A 19,923-nucleotide genomic window follows, 5' to 3' on the forward strand; every position below is an offset into this window, starting at 1 on the left:
AGCCCTAGTGACCTGCTCCTGTAAAAAATTACATCTTTAAGTATTCTTCTCTCCCCCCACCAACAGTTTTGTTGGCACATACTTTCCATATCGCACAATTCAATATTTCAGTCATCTCAAGGAGAATTTTACAATCATTACCAAATCCATTGTAGGCACCCCCCCAGAGCTAAATCCCCTTTAAAATGAGTTGTGCCATCACAGTCCATTAGAGTGCTCCCTCCCCTTCCCATCTTGTCTTCATTATTTACTCCCCAAATTCCCTTTCCCTCCTTATCACCCAGCCCCCCACCCCTGTATTCCCTCTGTCTGCTTGTATCAGTTATTATCATTATCCATCCACTCCTCCTGTGCTTCACATCGTGGAAAACCAGCAGAAAACAACAACCACCAAAAAAATTGCACTAGGGTGGTATGGATAAAATCATAATAATATACAGACAAGCATGAAAATAATGGGTAACAGGGAAAAGACCCCCGTCAACATTCAAAATGCCAGGGAAGACGTTTCTGTCATGGAACAAGTAAGAGATAATTACACCCTGGACAAATTGAGGTCTCGTCAGTAGGGAGGTCAACTGGCTATGTTGGGAGTTTGATCCAGCATCATCAAGACTACTCTGCCTGACAGTAAGTCTATTTGAGACTCTTGCCTGTGGCCAGAGCAGATCTGCCAAAGGCTCATTCTGACCAGATACTCTGCCAATGGGTTTTGGGCTCCCACTGTCCCCAATAACCCTCCACAAATTAGGTGTTCATAATTTTAGCTCTGTTGCTTTTCCCCTCACCGCATTCGAATTTTGTAATTGTCATCTTTTGATCACACCAACTGGCATGCCTCTGTGTGGACTTAGTCGACTCCTTGCTAAGTATTCTTTATATGTGATTTTCAAATAATTTCTCCCAGTCTGTCAATTTTCTTTCCATTTTCTTAGCAATATCTTTGGCAGGACAAACAATTTTAATTTTTAACAACATTCAAATTAGCAATCAACACTTTGTTATTATTTTTGTCTGGTCAACTCTCCTGTGCCCCCCACCCCCGGGATGTGCTAATAATTTCTTCAAGTTGCTGTCAAGGTTTGCAATTCATCTTTCTACTGTTGACTATGTGTTGATTTTAAAACTTCAATCTCAAAGGACAATCATTTTCTCCTTATTTCCAGATTTCCCCTGGTTTGGGTATACTTGTATAAAAGCCTTATAACACTTGCCCTCTAGTTCATTTACTTTAGCAATGACCTTCTTTTAGTTTCTTGAAGACAATAAAATCTTTTCAACCTCAGAGCTTACATGTTTTACTGGAATGATCAAAACACAAATTCTACCCATTCCCCAGATTGCATCTTAAAAAGAACATCTTTGAATTGCAGTCCCTATATGACGCGACAAACCAAAACCCACTGCCATTGATTCCAGCTTATAGCAATCAGGGCTCCTTCCTAGACTACATTAAGATGTGTTTATTAGTTTCTCTTATAACACCTTGGTTTCATAGACTCATCAGGATTTCCAATTATATATTTATTTTTCCCACTTGATGGTAAACTCCATGAGAACAGTGACCAGATCTGTTTTATTTACCATTGTACCCTCCATGAAAACACTGTCCCAGTTATAATACAAATAATTGTATAATTATTGAATGACTCAGTACTCTAGCAGAAGTATCCATGGATTCATTCAATTTCTGCAGGATTAGCATGAAGAAGAAATGTAAAGAATGAGCAGCACCATATAATCAGCTACGGGTAGGATTCAACTCAGTCTCATTCAGACAATCGTGGTACTGCTGAGTGCCAAGCACTATGGTAATTTCAGATTGTAGAGTGAAGTGGTCAAGCCACGTGAACTCGAGAACTGGAAAAACCCCATTTGGGGCTTTAGTTTTGTCTCTTTTGTGTCGTGCTGTCATGAATATGCTGCTTAAACTCACAGTGCTTCAGTTTCCTTGGACAACTATAAGGAGATTAAAGTGATAGGATGCATTTAAAATAAGTAACATGGTGCCTACACAGAGGGAACATTCAATTCAATTATTTGCCTCCAATAAATAGATATTTTCGTGTTAACCCAAAGGACTACAAGGACAGATAAAGACTTGTAGAATTTTAAAAAATCGCCTGTTCTACCGAGCCCTGTCACTGGTCTTACCTGGGTGTTTCCATGAACCCAGTTCCACAGGATTGCAGCTCTAAACTCCTCAGTGACTCATACTAATAACATAGTCAGCCAGGAATTCAGGTTCTAATGTGAGGGATTTCAGGGTGCCGGCTTTCTACAGCGAGTGAAATACAAATGTACCTTCAAAGAGCCTGGCCTTTCCTACTCAGTGGGTAACTTCTTTCTGTATATAATTCCCAATCATCTACCCCCCAAATGTAAGGGAGACTTCTCCTAATGCTTCTGGGCAGGCCATCTCAACAAGGTTATGGCTTTGAAAGTTTCTGTCTTTTTAACTTAGAAGGTAGAATGAAGGGGGAAAATCTTGCTATAATTTTGCCCTCCTTCCCCAACTTAGAATATCCTCATGTACATACACCGTGGTCAAAAAACTAAAAACAAAAAAAATATTTTAGAGGGATGGAAAAAGAGATACAGAATAGTTGTGTGTGTGTGTGTGTGTGTGTGTGTGTGTGTGTGTGTCTGAGGATAGAGAGAGAGAAGAAAAAATTATTCAGGAATGATCACTTAGCTAGGATTAAGAAATTTGGCAGCTTTCTCTACTGGGATTACTATATGCCATGTGAACTCAGGCTAATGATTTAATTTCTTAGTTCATCTACTCGTCCTGATTGAAATTGGAACTGACAGAGCCTTTGCACAAACTAGTTGGCTACATTTACCAAAGCACTAAACACAAATAAATCACTCTTTAATACCTGTAGATAGACAAATTGATCCATAGGGTAGTTTTATATGGAAACGATTATGGTTTGTTAAGTTCCTAAGATAAAAACTCACACTTCATTTCACGCAATCTATATCCTATTTCACCACAGTGCGATCCTCAGATGGCAGTGCTTTCATTGTTGTAGTAATGTAACCTTGAAGGATGGGAGCCATGTTTCTTTCAGCATTTTGGTGTGTTAGTCTAACGTGGAAGCACTATAGTCAGAAATCAGTTTGGGAAACCTGTGTGAAGAAAATGAGATGCTGAGATACTTTTACACTCAGCTGTAGGAACACATCTCACAGTGAGATAAGTAATAACAGTGATTTCCTTGTGTGACTCATAAGCAGATTCTGGAAGCAGTTGCCAGAAAGAGTTCCAAGCATTGCTCCAATAACTACATAGCTTCTGTTACCAGATTTATTAAACCCCCAAATCACAACTCATGGTTTGAACATGGACTTTTCCTGATGTGTAAATGTCTGTGGAAAATCTTGCAGAATTATGCAGATTCAGTAATACTTAATTCTCCCTTTAGTGAACCACCTTTATTGAGAACAGTACAATGACAAGACATCTAAATGGTTTGTTGGTTTGTCCTGGAGAATTCAGAGCTGATAGTAAGTATCTTGTTTACAGTAAAATGCTTACATTTAAAAAGAGAAAGAAAAAATGCAGTGATATGTTACAATGCCTGTACATTTATTTACAATCTTAGTCTCACAGTCATCTTTTGTGTGAATGTGCATGTTGTCGTTGCTGTTAGCTGCCATGAAGTCAGCCACTGACCCATCCACAATGAGACAAAATGCTGTTTGGTGCGGTGCCATCCCTATAACTAGTTGCCCATTGGACCTTTGTGATCCATAGGGTTTTCACCAGCTGAGTTTTGGAAGTACATCATCAGGCCCTTCGTCCTCATGTTCTAGGACAGTGGTTCTCAACCTGTGGGTCATGACCTCCTTTGGGGGTCAAACAACCCTTTCACAGTAGCAACATTACAGTTAAGAAGTAGCAATGAAATTAATTTTATGGTTGGGGGTCACCTCCACATGAGGAACTGTATCAAAGGGTCACAGCATTAGCAAAGTTCAGAACCACTGTGGTATAGTTGTCTAACTTCATCTATATATGCCAGTCAAAATGGCTCAGTGTATATCACTTAGCATAATACTAATCATTGTCACTACACTTTCATAAAAGATCAACTCTTTTTTTCAAGAACTAATTATCTTGATTGGCTCTCATCATTCTCATAGCTACAAACCCCAAATCAAGCCCCATGCATTGCCATCCAGTCACTTCTTAATCATAGCACTGCTACAGGGCAGTCGAACATCTTTCACCCTCAGAGGGGCTAGTGGTTTTAAACTGCTAACCTTGCAGTTAGCAGCCCAACATTGATCCCAATCTGCCACCAGCACTCCTTCATGCCTTCCTTTTCTACAGTCCCTCACTGCCATAAAGTCAATTCCAACTTCAGAACAAAGTAACAGTATCAAGCCTTTCAAAAGTTTGTTTCTTAAAAGTGGTCACAATAGAGATTTTCCTTATTGTAGTCAGCATATTAGGTCATTTTGCACCCAAGGAGTTTCAACTTCTCCAGATGTATTTCTAGCCCCTGTGTGTACTATGGGATTTCTTGTTTTCAACAAGTTGCTGATCACACTTGTTCATGGCTCTGATGCACACCAGCCTCAAGCCTGAGGGAGATAGAGTAGGGATGGCTATTAGGACATAGGCAGAAGAAACCATCTGTGTCTACTTCTAACACCCTGATGTTTGCCAAATCCTTAGGCCCCTCAAAGGACTATCCAACCCCATAACTACTGAATGAGCCTGTGTTTGGGAGATTTCCCAGACTCAACTTGAATGAGGCGCCACTTTACATAAACAAATACACAGTACCAGCAGGCTGATCAAAGATATTATCCTCTCCAGTCTTCTAAAGATTAAAGAGATTTCATCTGTTTCTAAAAGGTGAGTGCTTTAGAAAACAGAATATTCCATTGTGGGTGAGGGAGGAGGCAAGATGAAATGATTATTTAGTCCTTTGTTGTTAGTTTCAGTCAAAATGGACAGGAAATCCTAGAAATATGACCGATAAAGTAAAATAGACAACAGATCTTATTAGCATACAAACTCACTATTATGGTGATATTACAATATTGCAAAAAAATTAATAAACTCAGTTTTCACCTAGTGAATACAAACGAACAGTGTTATTTTTGTTCCTTGTAAATCTCTTTTCTGTAACACTGGGAAAAATCTAAGCGAAACAATGATTAGTTCTTTGAGCTACATCATCATTTCTTATTCTAATGTGGCCCTTCAAGGAACGTTGTAGAGAACCTCTTCAGCCAAGATCATTACCAAAAAACCAAAATCAGTAAAACAATGTATCAAGATATAATTGGTGTGTTGGTGGTGGAGGCTCCAAATGTTTAATTTCCACGTTTACCAAATCTACCAATCCCAACAGCTTTTCTGGTTCAAAAATTAAGTTTGTAGCATATTTAAACTGTTAAACATAATTGACAGTTTGTTGCCACCTCCCTTAAACCTAATTTCCTCTGCTTTCGTCTTAGTTAGCAAGAAGCTACAATGGATTGATATGTGTTAAAACCGAATAACATACCATTTGTAAATAGAATTGATTGCTATGTAAATACCATACTTCAACTAAATACTGAAGTTAAAATACTAAGACCACTATATAAAATAGTTTTAGGCTACTTAATGCTTTCAACTCTGAGACTGTGTACACAAATATCCAAAAATGTTTTTCGCTAGGTCAAATTATTTCATAACCCTCTCTAGACACAGTCAGAGTTCCAAATTAATAGGCAGGAAGCACAATGTGGCATTCGAAGGCGAGAAATGAGCTGTAGAAGCAGTGTGGTGTCATCGAAAGAACATGGGCTTTTTAATCAGACAGATGGCCTTTGGCAAGTTATTTGACTTCCCTGAATTTCAGTTTCTTTACTTGGAAAATGAATATCACTGCTACTTCAAAGGGCTACAGAGAGGAATAGAGTAGAAAACGTTAAGAAAATACCCAGCACAGTGCTGGGCACAAAATAGGTATTTAAGAAAAGGTAGTGATGTTAAGCTTTGTGGTTGTTAGGTGCCTTGGAGTTGTTTCAATGCATAGTGACCCCTGGGGACAAGTGAAGGAGACAATGCCTGGTCCTGCACCATCCTCACACCCCTGTCATGTTTGAGCCCTTTGTTGCAGCCATTATGTCAATCCATCTCATTAAAGGGCTTCCTCTTTTTCTCTGACCTGGACTATGTTAAGCTAGCTTCCAGTTACCCAGAATATTCTATTGTACTCTAAAAGAGAAGATTGCAGTAATATTTTCTAAATTTTCTCAGGTTTTCAAACTTTATTTGGTATTCCTAATATAACTCTGTTCCATTAGAAGTGCACTTAGCATATTTGCAGCTAACAAATGAGGACTCTGAAAGTAATGATTAAATGCTAGGCTGCTACTAGAACAATTAACCCTTCAAAAACAGATCCACAGCCAAGGGCTTCTTCTATAAAACATAACAGCGAATAAAACCCTATGGAACAGTTCTACTCTATGAAACAGGATTGCTGTGAGTGGGCCTCAATTCAAAGACACTCAACAATAACAACTACACAAAGTAACCCAGATAGCAAATGACAGACAGGACTAAACTGTGGGTCTCCTTGTTCCTGGTCAACTGGTTGCTCAATAGTGTAGGCGAGCAATGAGTTTGGGGAAATCAAACTGAAAAGAGGGTCCCAGTGTTATCTCCTCACAGAGACTGGTAGTGCTTGCAGCATAGCTGATGAACTGACTGAAGAGCAGATTGTAGACTTCAAGGACATTTTTTTTTCACTGTTTGACAAGGCTGGTGATGGGACTATAATAACAAAGGAATTGGGAACTGGAATGAGGTCTGTGGGCTGAATCCCTCAGAAGCAGAAGTACAGGAAGTGATTAAAGAGCTCAATGCTGACATTAAAGACACAACGGACTTCCCGGAATTTCTGACAATGATGGCCAGAAAATTGAAGGACACTGACAGTGAGGGAGAAATTAGAGAAGCATTCCGAGTGTTCGATAAGGAGGGCGGTGGCTATGTTTGTGTGCCAGAACCTCATCATGTGGAGAGATGTTAACAGAGGAAGAGGTTGAGGCAATGGCCAGGGAAACAGATATTGATGGTGAAGGTCAAGGACACGCTGAAGCGTCTGTACAAATGAGGACAGCAAAGTGAAGACGTTGTACAGACGTGTTAAATTTCTTGTCCAAAATTGTTTACTTGCCTTTCCTTGTTTGTAACTTATCTGTAAACAGTGTCTGCCAACTGTCAAAAGAGTAGAGTGGGCTCTGAGTGAGCATCGACTCAATGGGCAGTAAGTTTTGTTTGTTTTTGGTCAAAAGAATATGCATGTATAATAATTTGGCTCTCATTCCTCCATGCTTTATTCCCTTATCTTACCATCATTTTCCTAAAAACTTATTTTAGAAAATTCATCGAGTAACATTTTGCATGGGGCTTTCTCTAGATATAACTAAGTCCTTCTGAACATCTAAACTTAGGAGTTGGTCAAATGAGGGAACATTAGAGTTACGCTTTATTTTAAATAATTTTCTCTAGAAACTGCCAGCATCATATTGTTGAGGGGTGGGGTTGTACCTCTGAGTGGACTATGGACAGTCAATAATATGTACTCAAAATAGCACTATTGCTTTGAGGGAGTACTTGAGTGGAGGCCCAATGTCCATCTGCTACCTTAATACTAAACCTATAAATATATGCACATAGATCTATTTCCCCATCATCATCTACAAATATATTTACATATACATATGTACATGCCTGTGTTTAGACCTCTATAAATGCCATTTGCCTCCTAGTTCTTTCCTCTATTTCCCTTTACTTTCCTCTTGTCCCACTATCATGCTCAGCCTTCATTTGGGTTTTAGTAATTCCTCTCGGTTACATTGCCCTTGATCAAGCCCTACCAGGCTTCCTACACCCTCCTTGTCATCGATTTTAGATCACTTGTTTTCCCTTGTCCCTGGGTTTGTTAACACCACTTCTTACCCCCCCCCACCCATGTCCCCCTGGAACCATCGGTCCTGTTGTTTTCTCCTCCAGATTGTTTATCCAGCCTACCTTATCTAGATAAACCCATGGGAATAATAAAATGCACAAAAACAAGACAGAGCAAAACAAAGCAACAAAAGAAAATAAAACAACAACAACAAAAAACCAACGACAGAAAAAGAAAGAAAAAAAAGCCTGTAAATAGTTCAAGGGCTGTTTGCTGGCCTTTAGGAATGTTTTCTGGTGGAGTCTTATGGGGCGCCACGCCCTGGTCCCAAAGTCTGTTTTTGGTATTCTCTCAGGACTTCCTTGCTCTGCTCCCCTCGTTGTTCTGTTGTACACCCTTAGTGTTTTGCCTCGGTGTGGTGGGTCAGATTGGGCGCAATTCCCACACTGTCTCCAGTGTTGTCCCCTGTAGGTCAGTGAGGGATGTTGTGTCTCAGTGGGGCGAGCCATATGGTTCTCTCTGTGGATTGGCTGCTCTGAGTGGGGATATCGTCCTCAAGGCTTCGTGGGCCAGGATGTGCTCCGCTCTCTCTTCCTCCCCCTTCATTTGCTCCTGTGTGCTCTGATCAGACATGTCCCTGTTCCTGAGCTGCAGCTTCAGTGCTGTCCTCTGAAGTGAATTCTTCTGGCGGGGTGAGGGGCAGCTGTCCACATAGTTGGGATTGGGGATGGTCCCACAGACCTCTCTACTGGTTCCCTACTTCATTCCAGTATGTTGCAGTCACATCTTGGAACACCAGATTGATGTCTGGTCCCTTTTTCTCTGTGGAGATATAAACAATACCCTCCCCTTGGGTGGGTTAGTGCCCTGTTTCCCCACTACCCATTTCTTTCATGTTTATTTTTCAAGTACTCCCTCAATGCAAAAATACTTTGTTCTTTTCAACTGCCATTCCATGATGCTCATCTTCCCAACACGATCGCTGAAGATAAAATGGATGGAAAAGCAAATGTGTTGAAGAAAGCTGATGGTGCCCAGCTGTCAAAAGATATAGCTTCTGGGGTCTTAAAGGCTTGAAGATAAACAAGCGGCCATCTAGCTCAGAACCAACAAAACCAACATGGAAGAAGCACACCAGCCTGTGTGATCATGAGGTGTCAAAGGGATCAGGTATCAGGCAACTACGGCCCAGAACAAAATCATACCCAAGGTGAATGTGTGGGGGGCAGGGGCATAGAGTGGAGATCCAATTCCCATCTGCAGACAATTTGGGCATTCCCTCACAGAGGATTCACAGGGAAGAGATGAGTCAGTCAGGGTGCAGTAGAGCACCGATGAAACACACAACTTTCCCCTAGCTCTTTGGTGCTTCCTTCACCCCACTATCATGACCTCAATTCTACCTTACAAATCAGGTTAAACTAGAGCATGCACACTGCTACAGATAAGAGTCTGAAACACAGGGAATCCAGGATAGATAACCCCCTCAGGGCCAACAATGATAGTAGAGATACCATGAGGATTAGTGGAGGGTGGGGGGAGAGAGGGGGAATCAATCACAAGGATCAATGAAGAACCCCCTTCCATGGGGATTAATGATGGAAAACTGGGTGAGGGGCAATGGAGGGTGATGTAAGATATGAAATTAATAATCTATAAGTTATCAAGCATTTCTAAGGGAGGGAAGGCGGAGGAGGGAGGTGGAAGAAATGGAGAACTGATATATCAGGGGCTCAAGTGGAAAGAGAATGCTTTGAAAATGATGATGTCAGCATACGTGCAAATGTGCTTGACACACTGGTGGATGTATGGATTGTGATAAAAGATGTAAGAGTCCCTAATGAAAGTATTTTTTTTAAAAATCTGTTCCAAATTGCATATTTGTTTTCCAATTTAAGAGATTACAGTTTACTCCAATAAATAAATAAATAAATAAAACAGATGGAAAGGGGGGGATGTAACTGGGGTTATGCAATTTCCTACTTCTAAATCGGCTGCAATTTTTTAGAGTTGAACGTAAGTGAGTCCTTTGTTGAAATCAATCAGGTTATGATTCTGAGGTGTGGTAGTCACATAATTTGGTGTCAACTTGAAGTGGGGTGGAGTCTAGCCTGTCAATCAGGTCACAGCCTGATGGTGTCTCCTTGCGGGTGTGACCTCCTCATAAGAAGGGTCCTGGGAACCTCCCTTCTTTCTTTGTCTTCACCTTCCTACAATGAGCCAACTGGAGGCCAGCGCCAGCCTTGGAGCTGCTTCCACGACCAGTGGATCCACACAACTCTGTACTCACCAGCTTCTGACCTTCCTGCCCTCTTCATCATTGCTTATGGCTCTGTGAGCCTGAAGAGGGATTTATGGGCTAGGATCAGACTTACGGACTTGAGTTGGACTGGGCTGGGTTGTTTTCTTGATATCTAAAGCTCCTTCGTACACAGATATGAGTGTCCTTGGATTTGTTTCTCTAGTCAACCCACCTAACCCATGAGGCAAAAGGAAGATAGTACTAAATTTCTCTACTTACAAAAAGGATGAACTGGGAGGGATAGTGTATGTCGGATTTAGGAGACTGTAATCAGTAGGGTAGACTGACTACATGCAAGGACAAAGAGATGAGGACACTGATTAATGAAGAACTTTGGAGGAACAGTAGAGGAGCCTAATCAATATTTTATTATGATTTTTCTTTAGGGGCGTGCAGTGTGACTCTGACCTCCACTCTCCTGGGGAATCATCAGTAATATGTTTCAAAATAATGCTAGTGAAGTGAGTTTTCTCTGACAGGGTGAAGAAAATGCCACGAAACGTGAGAATATTGTCTGCCACCACCTGACACGAGTCATATCTGACCTTCCAAAGACTAGTTTCCCTATTTTGATTTAAAAACGGATTTAAGGTATTTTGAACAGTTTCCCTGTGTTCTGTAGAAGAGTCCTGGTGACCCACAGCATTTAAACCATTCATCTGCGAACTGGCCTCTCTGCAGGGAGCTAAGACCTGGCATTCTGCTTTCATAAATGCAGGCATGGAAACCCCATGGCGACCAACGTTACTGATAAACACCAAACTCTTTTTGGTTTCTTGTAGAAGCTTGAAAATGCTGTTTTTAGTCTCCTAGGAAATTGTGTGCATGGAATCCTGGGGGCATAGTGTGTTACTTGTTAGACTGCAAACCACAAAGCCAGCAGTTGGAAGCACCCAACAGCTCTGCTGTAGAAAGCTGAGGCTGTCGACTTCTGTGAAGAGTAACAGTCGTGGAAACCCACTGGGGCAGTTCGACCTTGTCCCATGGCTTGCTACGGGTCAGAATTGGCACAATGGCAGTGAGTTTGGTTTTGGTTTATGTGTAAATTTTAAAGTGATCCCTGTTAAGGAACCCTAGTTGGAAGTAAAATGAGACTTTTTGCTCTTGTAAAGATTTACAGCCTTGGAAAAAGTCACTCCCCTGGACATAGCATTAGTATGATATTGAAACACACGTATATGTTCATTGAAAGATGCAACTTTTAGCAACTGCACAGCATTACAGTATTCCTGCATGTTTAACGTACATCTAAACCTGTGATGATGTCATGTTCCTCAGCAACTGAAAAAAGTAACAAGCTGATACCTATCATCTTTGCGTGCTAGAGGATAAAGTATGTGCACGTGCACACACACACACACACACACACACGCCCCCAAACTCACTGCCATCAAGTCAATTCCTATTCGTAGAGGCCCTATAAGGCAGGGTAAAACTGTCCCTATGGGTTTCTGAGACTGTATGACTCTTTATAGGAGTAGAAAGCCTTGGGTTTTTTTCTTCCCCCACAGAGCAGCTGGTGAATTTGAACTATTGATCTTGCAGTTGGTAGCCCAACGCTTAAGCACTATGCCACCGGGACTCCTGCTAAAGATTAAGAACCTATTTTTTCATGCTTCAAAGTGGTTCCTAGTTGGCAAGAGTAGCACTGGGCAAGGACCTATTTTGCGGTAATTTGGGGCAGTTCTTCTGTGTTCTATGGGGTTGTTGTGAGTCAGAATGACATGAGTGCCAGTGTTGTGGTGGGTTTTTGTTTTTATTTTTTTTAATCTATGTTCTAAAGCAAAGGCCCAAGGAATCCTGGTAGCTTAGTGGGTTAAGCACTGGGCCACTAACGGTCAAGTCAGAGGCTCTATGCTCACAGGGAGTAAGATGAGGCTGTCTGCTCCAGTCAAGAGTTAGTCTTGGAAACCCTATGCCACTGTGCATTCTGTGCTGAAGATTAAGAACCTCAGAAACCCTGTGGAGCAGTTCTCCCCTCTCCTGCATGATAGGCATGAACTGGAATTGATTCCAGGACAGTGGGCTTTATAGAAGATGCCATAAATTGCAATAAATATAGTTATACAAGGGCAAACTATTATAAAGGAGTGAGGCAGGCTGAGTGGAAAGTCCATGCCTACAATAACTCAGACATGGCAGATGGCTGCCACGCAAAAGTGAGGGTCTTGGGTTAGCACGTCTGAAGTTTTTTCAAGGGGAGCTGATCATCTGAAATGTTACGTGACATTTTCTCATTTTAAAAAACACTGGCCATATTTTAAGAACAAAATGAAATAAATGAAAAGACGGTGGGGGTGGGGGGTACGTGATAACTTACTGCTCAAACAAAACAAATCTGCAGGCTGGCTCTACCTGCCCAGGTGCTACTGGTGTGTAACTGCAGTCCAGGTTGCCAGTTCGTCTACATGCTACGAATTAAATCTGCAAAGCGCTGGTGTAGATGGATGCTAAACACCCTATACACCCCAGTAGTTCATGATATGATCTTAAGAAAGCACCTGTCCTTTGTGCACCTCATTTTTCTTATCGAGAAAATGAGGGGAATTGCCCCTATCTCATAGGATTGTTGTGGGGATTAAATATATTAACACAATATCCTCTTCCTTCACTTGTCCCCACCTTCTCCTAAATTCCCGGGTAAATCTGAATTGACTTCTAGATAATCTGTAGCCAAGGGCGGCATCTTCAGTGAATAGGGACTAGATTCAAGAGGACAAGATTTTTTTATTTCTGCTTTTTCTTTTTATTGATTTCTTTTAGTGCCCAGTTTTTCTCTGTAACCAAATTATGTTATTAACTAGTCCCGTATTAACTTAAAACCGTCAAGTTTTCCTAAGGTCATGGGTAAATTTAGCTGAATTCCAGCAGGAGTTTCCCAGCAAGTACTTATAGTATATAATGGGAAAGTAAAGGTTTTTTTTGGTTTAATTTCACTGCCTGAGTCAAAATCTCCACATACAGTCTATATCCATTACTTTAAGACTAAGCCAATTTTGTCATTTTCAGGATTTATCCCCAGTTTACAAAAAAAAAATGCTTACAAATTTTCAAGTACTACATGAATTGTACATATAATTTTTGTAAAACTGAAATTCCATCGACCAACTAAGTATCAGATTTTACATGCTAATAAGCTGCTTCTTTCATGCATCATTATGCTATGGACATTTTTCTAGTCCATTAATTTTATTCAATAAATAAAAGCATCATTATTTTTAAATAGCTTCCTAACATTCTTTTATATGAAAATATCTTTATGTATCTACGTTTCTATAGAGGGCCATGCATTAGAGCTTAAATTCTAATTTAGTTGGTCTGACACTGCACAGCATTTTATATTTTCAGTCCTTAATTTTCTATTTTATTTTTTAATCCTTTTGTTGTTTTACTTAATTTTATTCACTCAGATTCTTGATTGAAGGAGCCCTGGAGGGTTATGTGTTGAGCTGCTAACGCACAATCAGCAGTTCAAAACCACCAGCCCATCCGTAGGAGAAAAATGAGGCTTTCTACTTCTATAAAGATTTACAGTCTCAGAAAGCCCACAGGAGCAGTTCAACTCAGTCCTGCAGGAATGCCCTAAGTTGGAATTGATTCCATGGTGGGGAGTTTGCTTTGGTTTGGTTTGAGGCTTGATATTCTTAACAAATGTCAGCATTTTTGCTTGGCAGAGAAACATTTTAACGTTATAAGTTTTTCTGAGGCTTGGTTTTGCCATGTTACTTTGTGTTAGCTAGACAGAACTGGGCCAAGAGGATGTCCAGTCCCCATTTCTTTCAGGGTTCCATATCCCGGGTCCCGCTTACCTAACAACACAAACCCCCCTTTCGTCGTCAGCATCTATTTCCTTAAAGTCCCCCTTGCTGTTCCTGCAGTCAAGGATGGCACTGTCTAGTGTCACCCCGCCCCCCACCCACCCCGCCCCTTAAGCCTTTAGGCTTTCTGTGTGACCCCCCTTGTGAGTAACCACCAACCAGTTCAGATGGGGTCCAAGTGCCGTCCCCGAATCAGATGTCCACAATTGGGACTCCTAGGGATTTCATGGCTTCGCTCCCATTGCTGAAGACACATTTCTTTATCAATGGAAGAGACCGAAGTTAGTAAAAAGTTTGGGCAGGGAAAAACAGGATGTTCACACTTATCTCACAAAGGCTGAATTAACTCTCAATATTGGGCTTGTTTAGGGTCCTAGTGACAAGTGCGCAGCCGCAGCATGAATTATGGGTTGTAGGGGTGAACTACCTGGAAAGGGAAAGTATGCTCCAAAGAGTCAGCCAGTAGCAAAGGACCTGCCAGAAAGCAAGTCAGTAGTGGAAGATCCACCATTAGCAAAATAATGCTGAGTGTGTGGGGGTGGGGTGGGGTGGGGAGGAGTGTGTGTTGGTACTCCACACTAAAGTAGCTCTCTCTATAAATTCACTCGTTCCATTCAAAACTTTTCTCTAACTCAGAATGCTGTCCCTCACCACAATTGGTTTTTTTTCAATACAGTAGTTTTATTAGGGGCTCATATAACTCTTATCACAATCCATACATACATCAATTGTGTAAAGTTCATTTGTGCATTCATTGCCTTCTCAAAAAACATTTGCAGTCTCAAAACATTTGCTCACCAGAATTCTTTATAGTGAATAGGGGAGGAGAGGAGAGGGGAGGGGAGGGGATGCTCAAAACCTTGAGTGTTCTCCTAGTAACCCTTCGGATTACTCTTAAAATTTCATAACTATTATTTAATTAACATTGTAGTGAATTAATGAATGTGTATTTGGAAGAAATGTTTCATTTGACTTTCCAAGTTTCTTTTTCTTTTGGTTAATTTGATTTTTTTAAATAGTTTTATTGGCATATAATCCACATATACAATTTATGTTAGTCCGGGTAGACTAGAGAAATAAATCCATAGAAACTCATATGTGTATAAGAAAGAGGTTTATATACAAGAGTAATTGAATATTGAGAAAACATCCCAACCCAGTCCATATCAAGTCTATAAATCAAATATTAGCCCATATGTCCGATACCAATCTCTAACGTCCTCTTCAGACTCACGAAACACATGCAATGATGCTGAATGCAGGAGAATCACAGGCCAGTGAGTTGGAAGTCTTGTGGTTTCAGTGGTGTGGTAAGCATCTCAGTGCTGGCAGGGGTCTCTACGTGGCTTCTCTGCCTCTAGAGGACTGGTTGCATCAGGGTAGGTCCATGTGATTTTTCCAGCTCCCAGGGTGTAGTGCCATCTGTCTTGTCAGTACAGAGTCTCCAAGGGAGTGAGCAGAGAGAGAGAGAGAGAGAAGGAGAAAGACTGTCTCCTGCCTCCAAGGAGGAAATCCAGGAATTCCCAGAATTCTCAGGAGAAGGCCATGCCCACACAGAGGCCTCATTGGCTGTGACCCGACTGACAGACTAGACTCCACACCTTCACTCTTAATCCTCTCAAGTCCCAAATTGACACCAGATTATGTAGCTACCACACAATTCAATCCTTCAATCATATCAAGAAGAATTGTACAATTATTGCCACAATCATTTTTAGAACATTTTCTTTCTTCCCTCCCCACCCCTGATTAAATCTCCTTTAATGAGTTGTGCAATCATATTCAGTTCTAATGCATCCTCCCCTTCTCACCTTCATTGTTAACTCCTGAAATCCCCTCAGACTCTCCATCTCCCTCCTCTAGTCTCCTAGCCTACATCCCCTGCAAAATCTTGCATTAGTTATTATCTCTATGCATCCAACACCTTTTGTGCTTCACAAACTGATAAACCAACAGAGCAATAAAGAACAAAAATGAAATACAGTGGTAAGGATAAAATAATAATAAAATAAATATAAAAACAATGAGCAAGAAAGAAAAGACAACCATCAAAAAGCCAGGGAAGACATTGTTGTCATGGAACAAGCTGATTTGGCATTTAAATTTTAATTTATATTCTTTTAATTTTACTGTAGTTTCTGTTTAAAGTTTTTTTGTTGTTTTAATTAAACATTTTCTTGGAAGCTCTTACAGCTATTATAACAATCCATAATTCAATTAGAGCCAGCATAATTGTATAATTACTGCCACCATAATTTTCAAAACATTTTCTTTCTTCTTGAACTCTTTGATATTGGCTCCCTTTTAGTCCCTCTGTCCACCACCTAGCCCCCCATTATTATCCGTTCACCTGTAATTCTTTTATTTATTACCCCTGTTTTCAGTTTTACAGAATTTATTAACTTATTTGTTTTTGTCTGCGGGCTTGTCCTTGTCAGTCTTCTGCATTAAGCATTCTCAGAGGAGCCCAGGTGCCACCAGTCGCTCTTCAGGAGAAAACCAAGACTTTCTACTTCCGTAGAGAGTCACAGTCTTGGAAGACACAGTGGCAGTTCTACCCTATCCAATAGGGTGACTATGAGTCCGAATAGACTCCGTAGCAGTTGAGTTTGGCTTGGTAAGCATTCCTATATTTCACGAGTCTTTGTTTATGTTCTTATTTTTAATTTGTAAAACATCTTTTGTTCTCTAGTGGGGATCAGCAATTTTGCACAGGAAGCTTTGGGAGATGTTGTTTACTGTAGTCTTCCTGAAGTTGGGACAAAGCTGAACAAACAGGATGAGTTTGGTGCTTTGGAAAGTGTGAAAGCTGCAAGTGAACTCTACTCCCCTTTATCAGGAGAAATCACAGAAATTAATGACGCGCTTACAGAGAATCCCGGGCTTGTGAATAAATCCTGTTATGAAGATGGTTGGCTGATCAAGATGACAGTGACTAATCCTTCAGAACTTGATGAACTAATGAGTGAGGAGTCCTATGAGAAATACATAAAATCCATCGAGGAGTGAAAATGGGACCCTTGAATAAACTACAATGAAACAACTTATGCCAGCATAGTTGTCTTAAATTAGTGGTGGAAAGAATTGAAGTAGCTTTTAGCAGCAGTACCACTGTGAAACAGAGAAACCAGTTGGGGCAATTATACTATTGGAAGAAAGTACCCCTTAACTTCCTAATGATTGCCGAGAAACACTGCACACTTTTTCTCACAGTAGCCTGTGATTTTTATGTTAGGATCTAGTGATAATATTCAGAAGTCATGAAATGATCTGTGGTGAGAACAGTCAAAAAACGATATAACTCAAAAGGTAGGTTGTTATCTTAAGCCTCCTATAACATAGCTACTGCTGATATCCAGACCTGGGTTTGGGCCTGGATACTTAATTCTCTTCCTGCTGGAAATGACCAGGAGTGGAGATAAGTTTTTATTAATTGTACAGTAGCAGCTAAAGAACAACACAATTTTAAGTTTGCAATACACTTGCCTTTGCTGGTGCTATTTTTATACAATGAAGCAACAGCCTTGCAGCAACGTAAGAAACCATTTAATAAAAACTTCAGCTTCTTCAAAAAAAAACCAAAACATCTTTTGTTCTCTTCCTCAGTTGTACAAACATATATGTTAGAACTAACATTTTCCCTAATTAGCTGTGATGTTCTATATAGAATTTAATCCTTTCTTATTGTTTTCCACTTCATCGCTTGCTTTAAGCTCATTTTCCATGTCCTCAACTATTTTCTCCTATATCTCTGTTTGTTTGTTTGTTTTGATGTTTTGCATTTTATATCAGGTTTTCATATTGACAACAATTTATTTTTTCCTTTCCTTGACTTTCCTTGCTCATAGCTTAAGCCTTTTGTCCTTCTTCTTATGATTTCCTGTTTGAATAATGAATATTTTTTGAGGTCTAATTTCAAAAAAATGATTTATTCTTTCAATTGACACAGCAGAATATTTTTGATTTGACATATTTTATTTGTGGTGTGAATATTCTTCCATGAATGAATTTGTCCGTGTTTGTTATTTTTTCCTCATATATAGTTGGTTTCAGTGAGGAAAACAAAGTAGAACAAAAACAGTGAACTATCTAAACATCTGTGAAACCCTAAAAATTAACATACATGAGTCCTTAGAATGAATCTTTAAATGAAATGGAGAAGTATTTCTGACTTCATGAAAGGAAACAAGCTAACATTGTCTAGACATTGTTCTCCTGGGACTTACTGAACTGTAGTGTACAAGTTTAAGAGCTGAGTGCTAAGAACTACAAATGTGGAACCCTGAATGTGCATATTCCTTGGCTGAGCTTAACATTCAAGTGATAAGATGATCCTTCGATAAAGAATTTTGATAATTGAGCATATTTTGCATTGTTTACATGTAAAGTACAAGGAACAATTTTTTTGTTACATATAGTAAGTGTTCAGTTGACGTTAACTATTAACTTAAAATTTCTTGAAATAGAGGAAAGAACTAGGAATGAAAGGGAATTTATAGAGATCTAAATACAGGCATGTACATATGTAAATATATTTATACATGATGATGGAGAACTAGATCTATGTACATATATTTATAGGTTTACTATTAAGGAAGCAGATGTACATTGGGCCTCGACTCAAATACTCTCCTAACACAAGAACACTTTGTTCTAACAATCTGGCATTCTGTGATGCTCACCTTCCCTACAAGATCGGTGAAGACAAAAAGGGTGCATAAGCAAATGTGGTGAAGAAAGCTGATGGTGCCCGACTATCAAAAGACATAGCGTCTGGTGTCTTAAAGGCTTGAAGATAGACAATCAGTCATCTAGCTGAGAAGCAACAAAGCCCACAAGGAAGAGGCACACCACCCTGTGTGATCATGAGGTGTCGATGGGATCAGGTATCAGGTATCAAAGACCCAGAACAAAAAATCTTGTCAATGTGAATGGGCGGGGGAGTGTGGAGTTGAAACCCAAAGTCAACCTGTAGGCAATTGCACATCCCCTTATAGAAGGGTAGTGGGGGGAGTGGGGGGGAGATGGGCCAGTCAGGGTACAGTATAGCAATGATGAAACATACAGCTTTCCTCTGGTTCTTTAGTGCTTCCTCTCCCTTAATATCATTACCCTAATTCTACCTTACAAATCTGGCTAGACCAGAGCATGTACATGGGTACAGATAAGAGCTGGAAACACAGGGAATGCAGGGCAGATAAACTCCTCAGGAACAATAATGATAGTAGCGACACCAGGAGGGGTAGGGGAAGGTGGGCAGAGAGGGGAAACCAATCACAATGATCTATCTATAACCCCCTCCCAGGGGGATGGACAACAGATAAGTGGGTAAAGGGAGTCATCAGTCAGTGCAAGACATGAATAAATAATAATAATTTATAAATTATCAAGGGTTCATGAGGGAGGGAGGGTTGGGGAGGGAGGGGAAAAATGAGGAGCTGATACCAAGGGTCAGCTAGAAAGAAAATGTTTTGAAAATGATGATGGCAACAAATGTACAAATGTGCTTCACACAATGGATGGATGGATGGATTGTAATAAGAGTTGTACGAGCCCCCAAAACAATTATTTATTATAGAAAATAATCAAGAATTACATTGAAAAAGTATACATTTTCTTAAGCCATTGTACAAATAGCATCTATTTGTAATTTTAAGACTTACCTTGCTCATTAACATTTGTGGCAGGAAAAGTCAATGAAATTGGCCTAATCAACTTTTTTTTCTTCATAGATTTGGTTCTTGGAACTGAACAGAGTAATATCCTTGGGGCTCTCATGCATTTTGAATGGAGATCCCCTCAAGAAAAGAGAGATTAAAAAAAGGAAAAGAGAGACTAATTTTTCATAAAGCAGGTAGAATTTGAGTGATTA

The 19,923-nt window shown here is 40.1% G+C and overlaps 1 protein-coding gene and 1 pseudogene across 1 annotated transcript; both read left to right on the forward strand.

The window, feature by feature from the left end:
• Positions 1-446: 446 nt before the first annotated feature.
• On the forward strand, positions 447-7,147 carry LOC101659854 (annotated as a pseudogene).
• A 132-nt stretch (positions 7,148-7,279) lies between these two features.
• On the forward strand, positions 7,280-17,060 carry LOC101660168 (glycine cleavage system H protein, mitochondrial). The gene is made up of 2 exons (XM_004710106.1): positions 7,280-7,286; positions 16,744-17,060. The coding sequence occupies exons 1-2, from the start codon at positions 7,280-7,282 to the stop codon at positions 17,058-17,060; spliced, it is 324 nt and encodes a 107-aa protein (XP_004710163.1).
• Positions 17,061-19,923: the final 2,863 nt, after the last annotated feature.

The sequence above is a fragment of the Echinops telfairi genome, unplaced genomic scaffold (genome assembly GCF_000313985.2).
Source record: "Echinops telfairi isolate 266 unplaced genomic scaffold, ASM31398v2 ScPeMD7_7427;HRSCAF=8465, whole genome shotgun sequence".
NCBI lineage: Eukaryota > Metazoa > Chordata > Mammalia > Afrosoricida > Tenrecidae > Echinops > Echinops telfairi.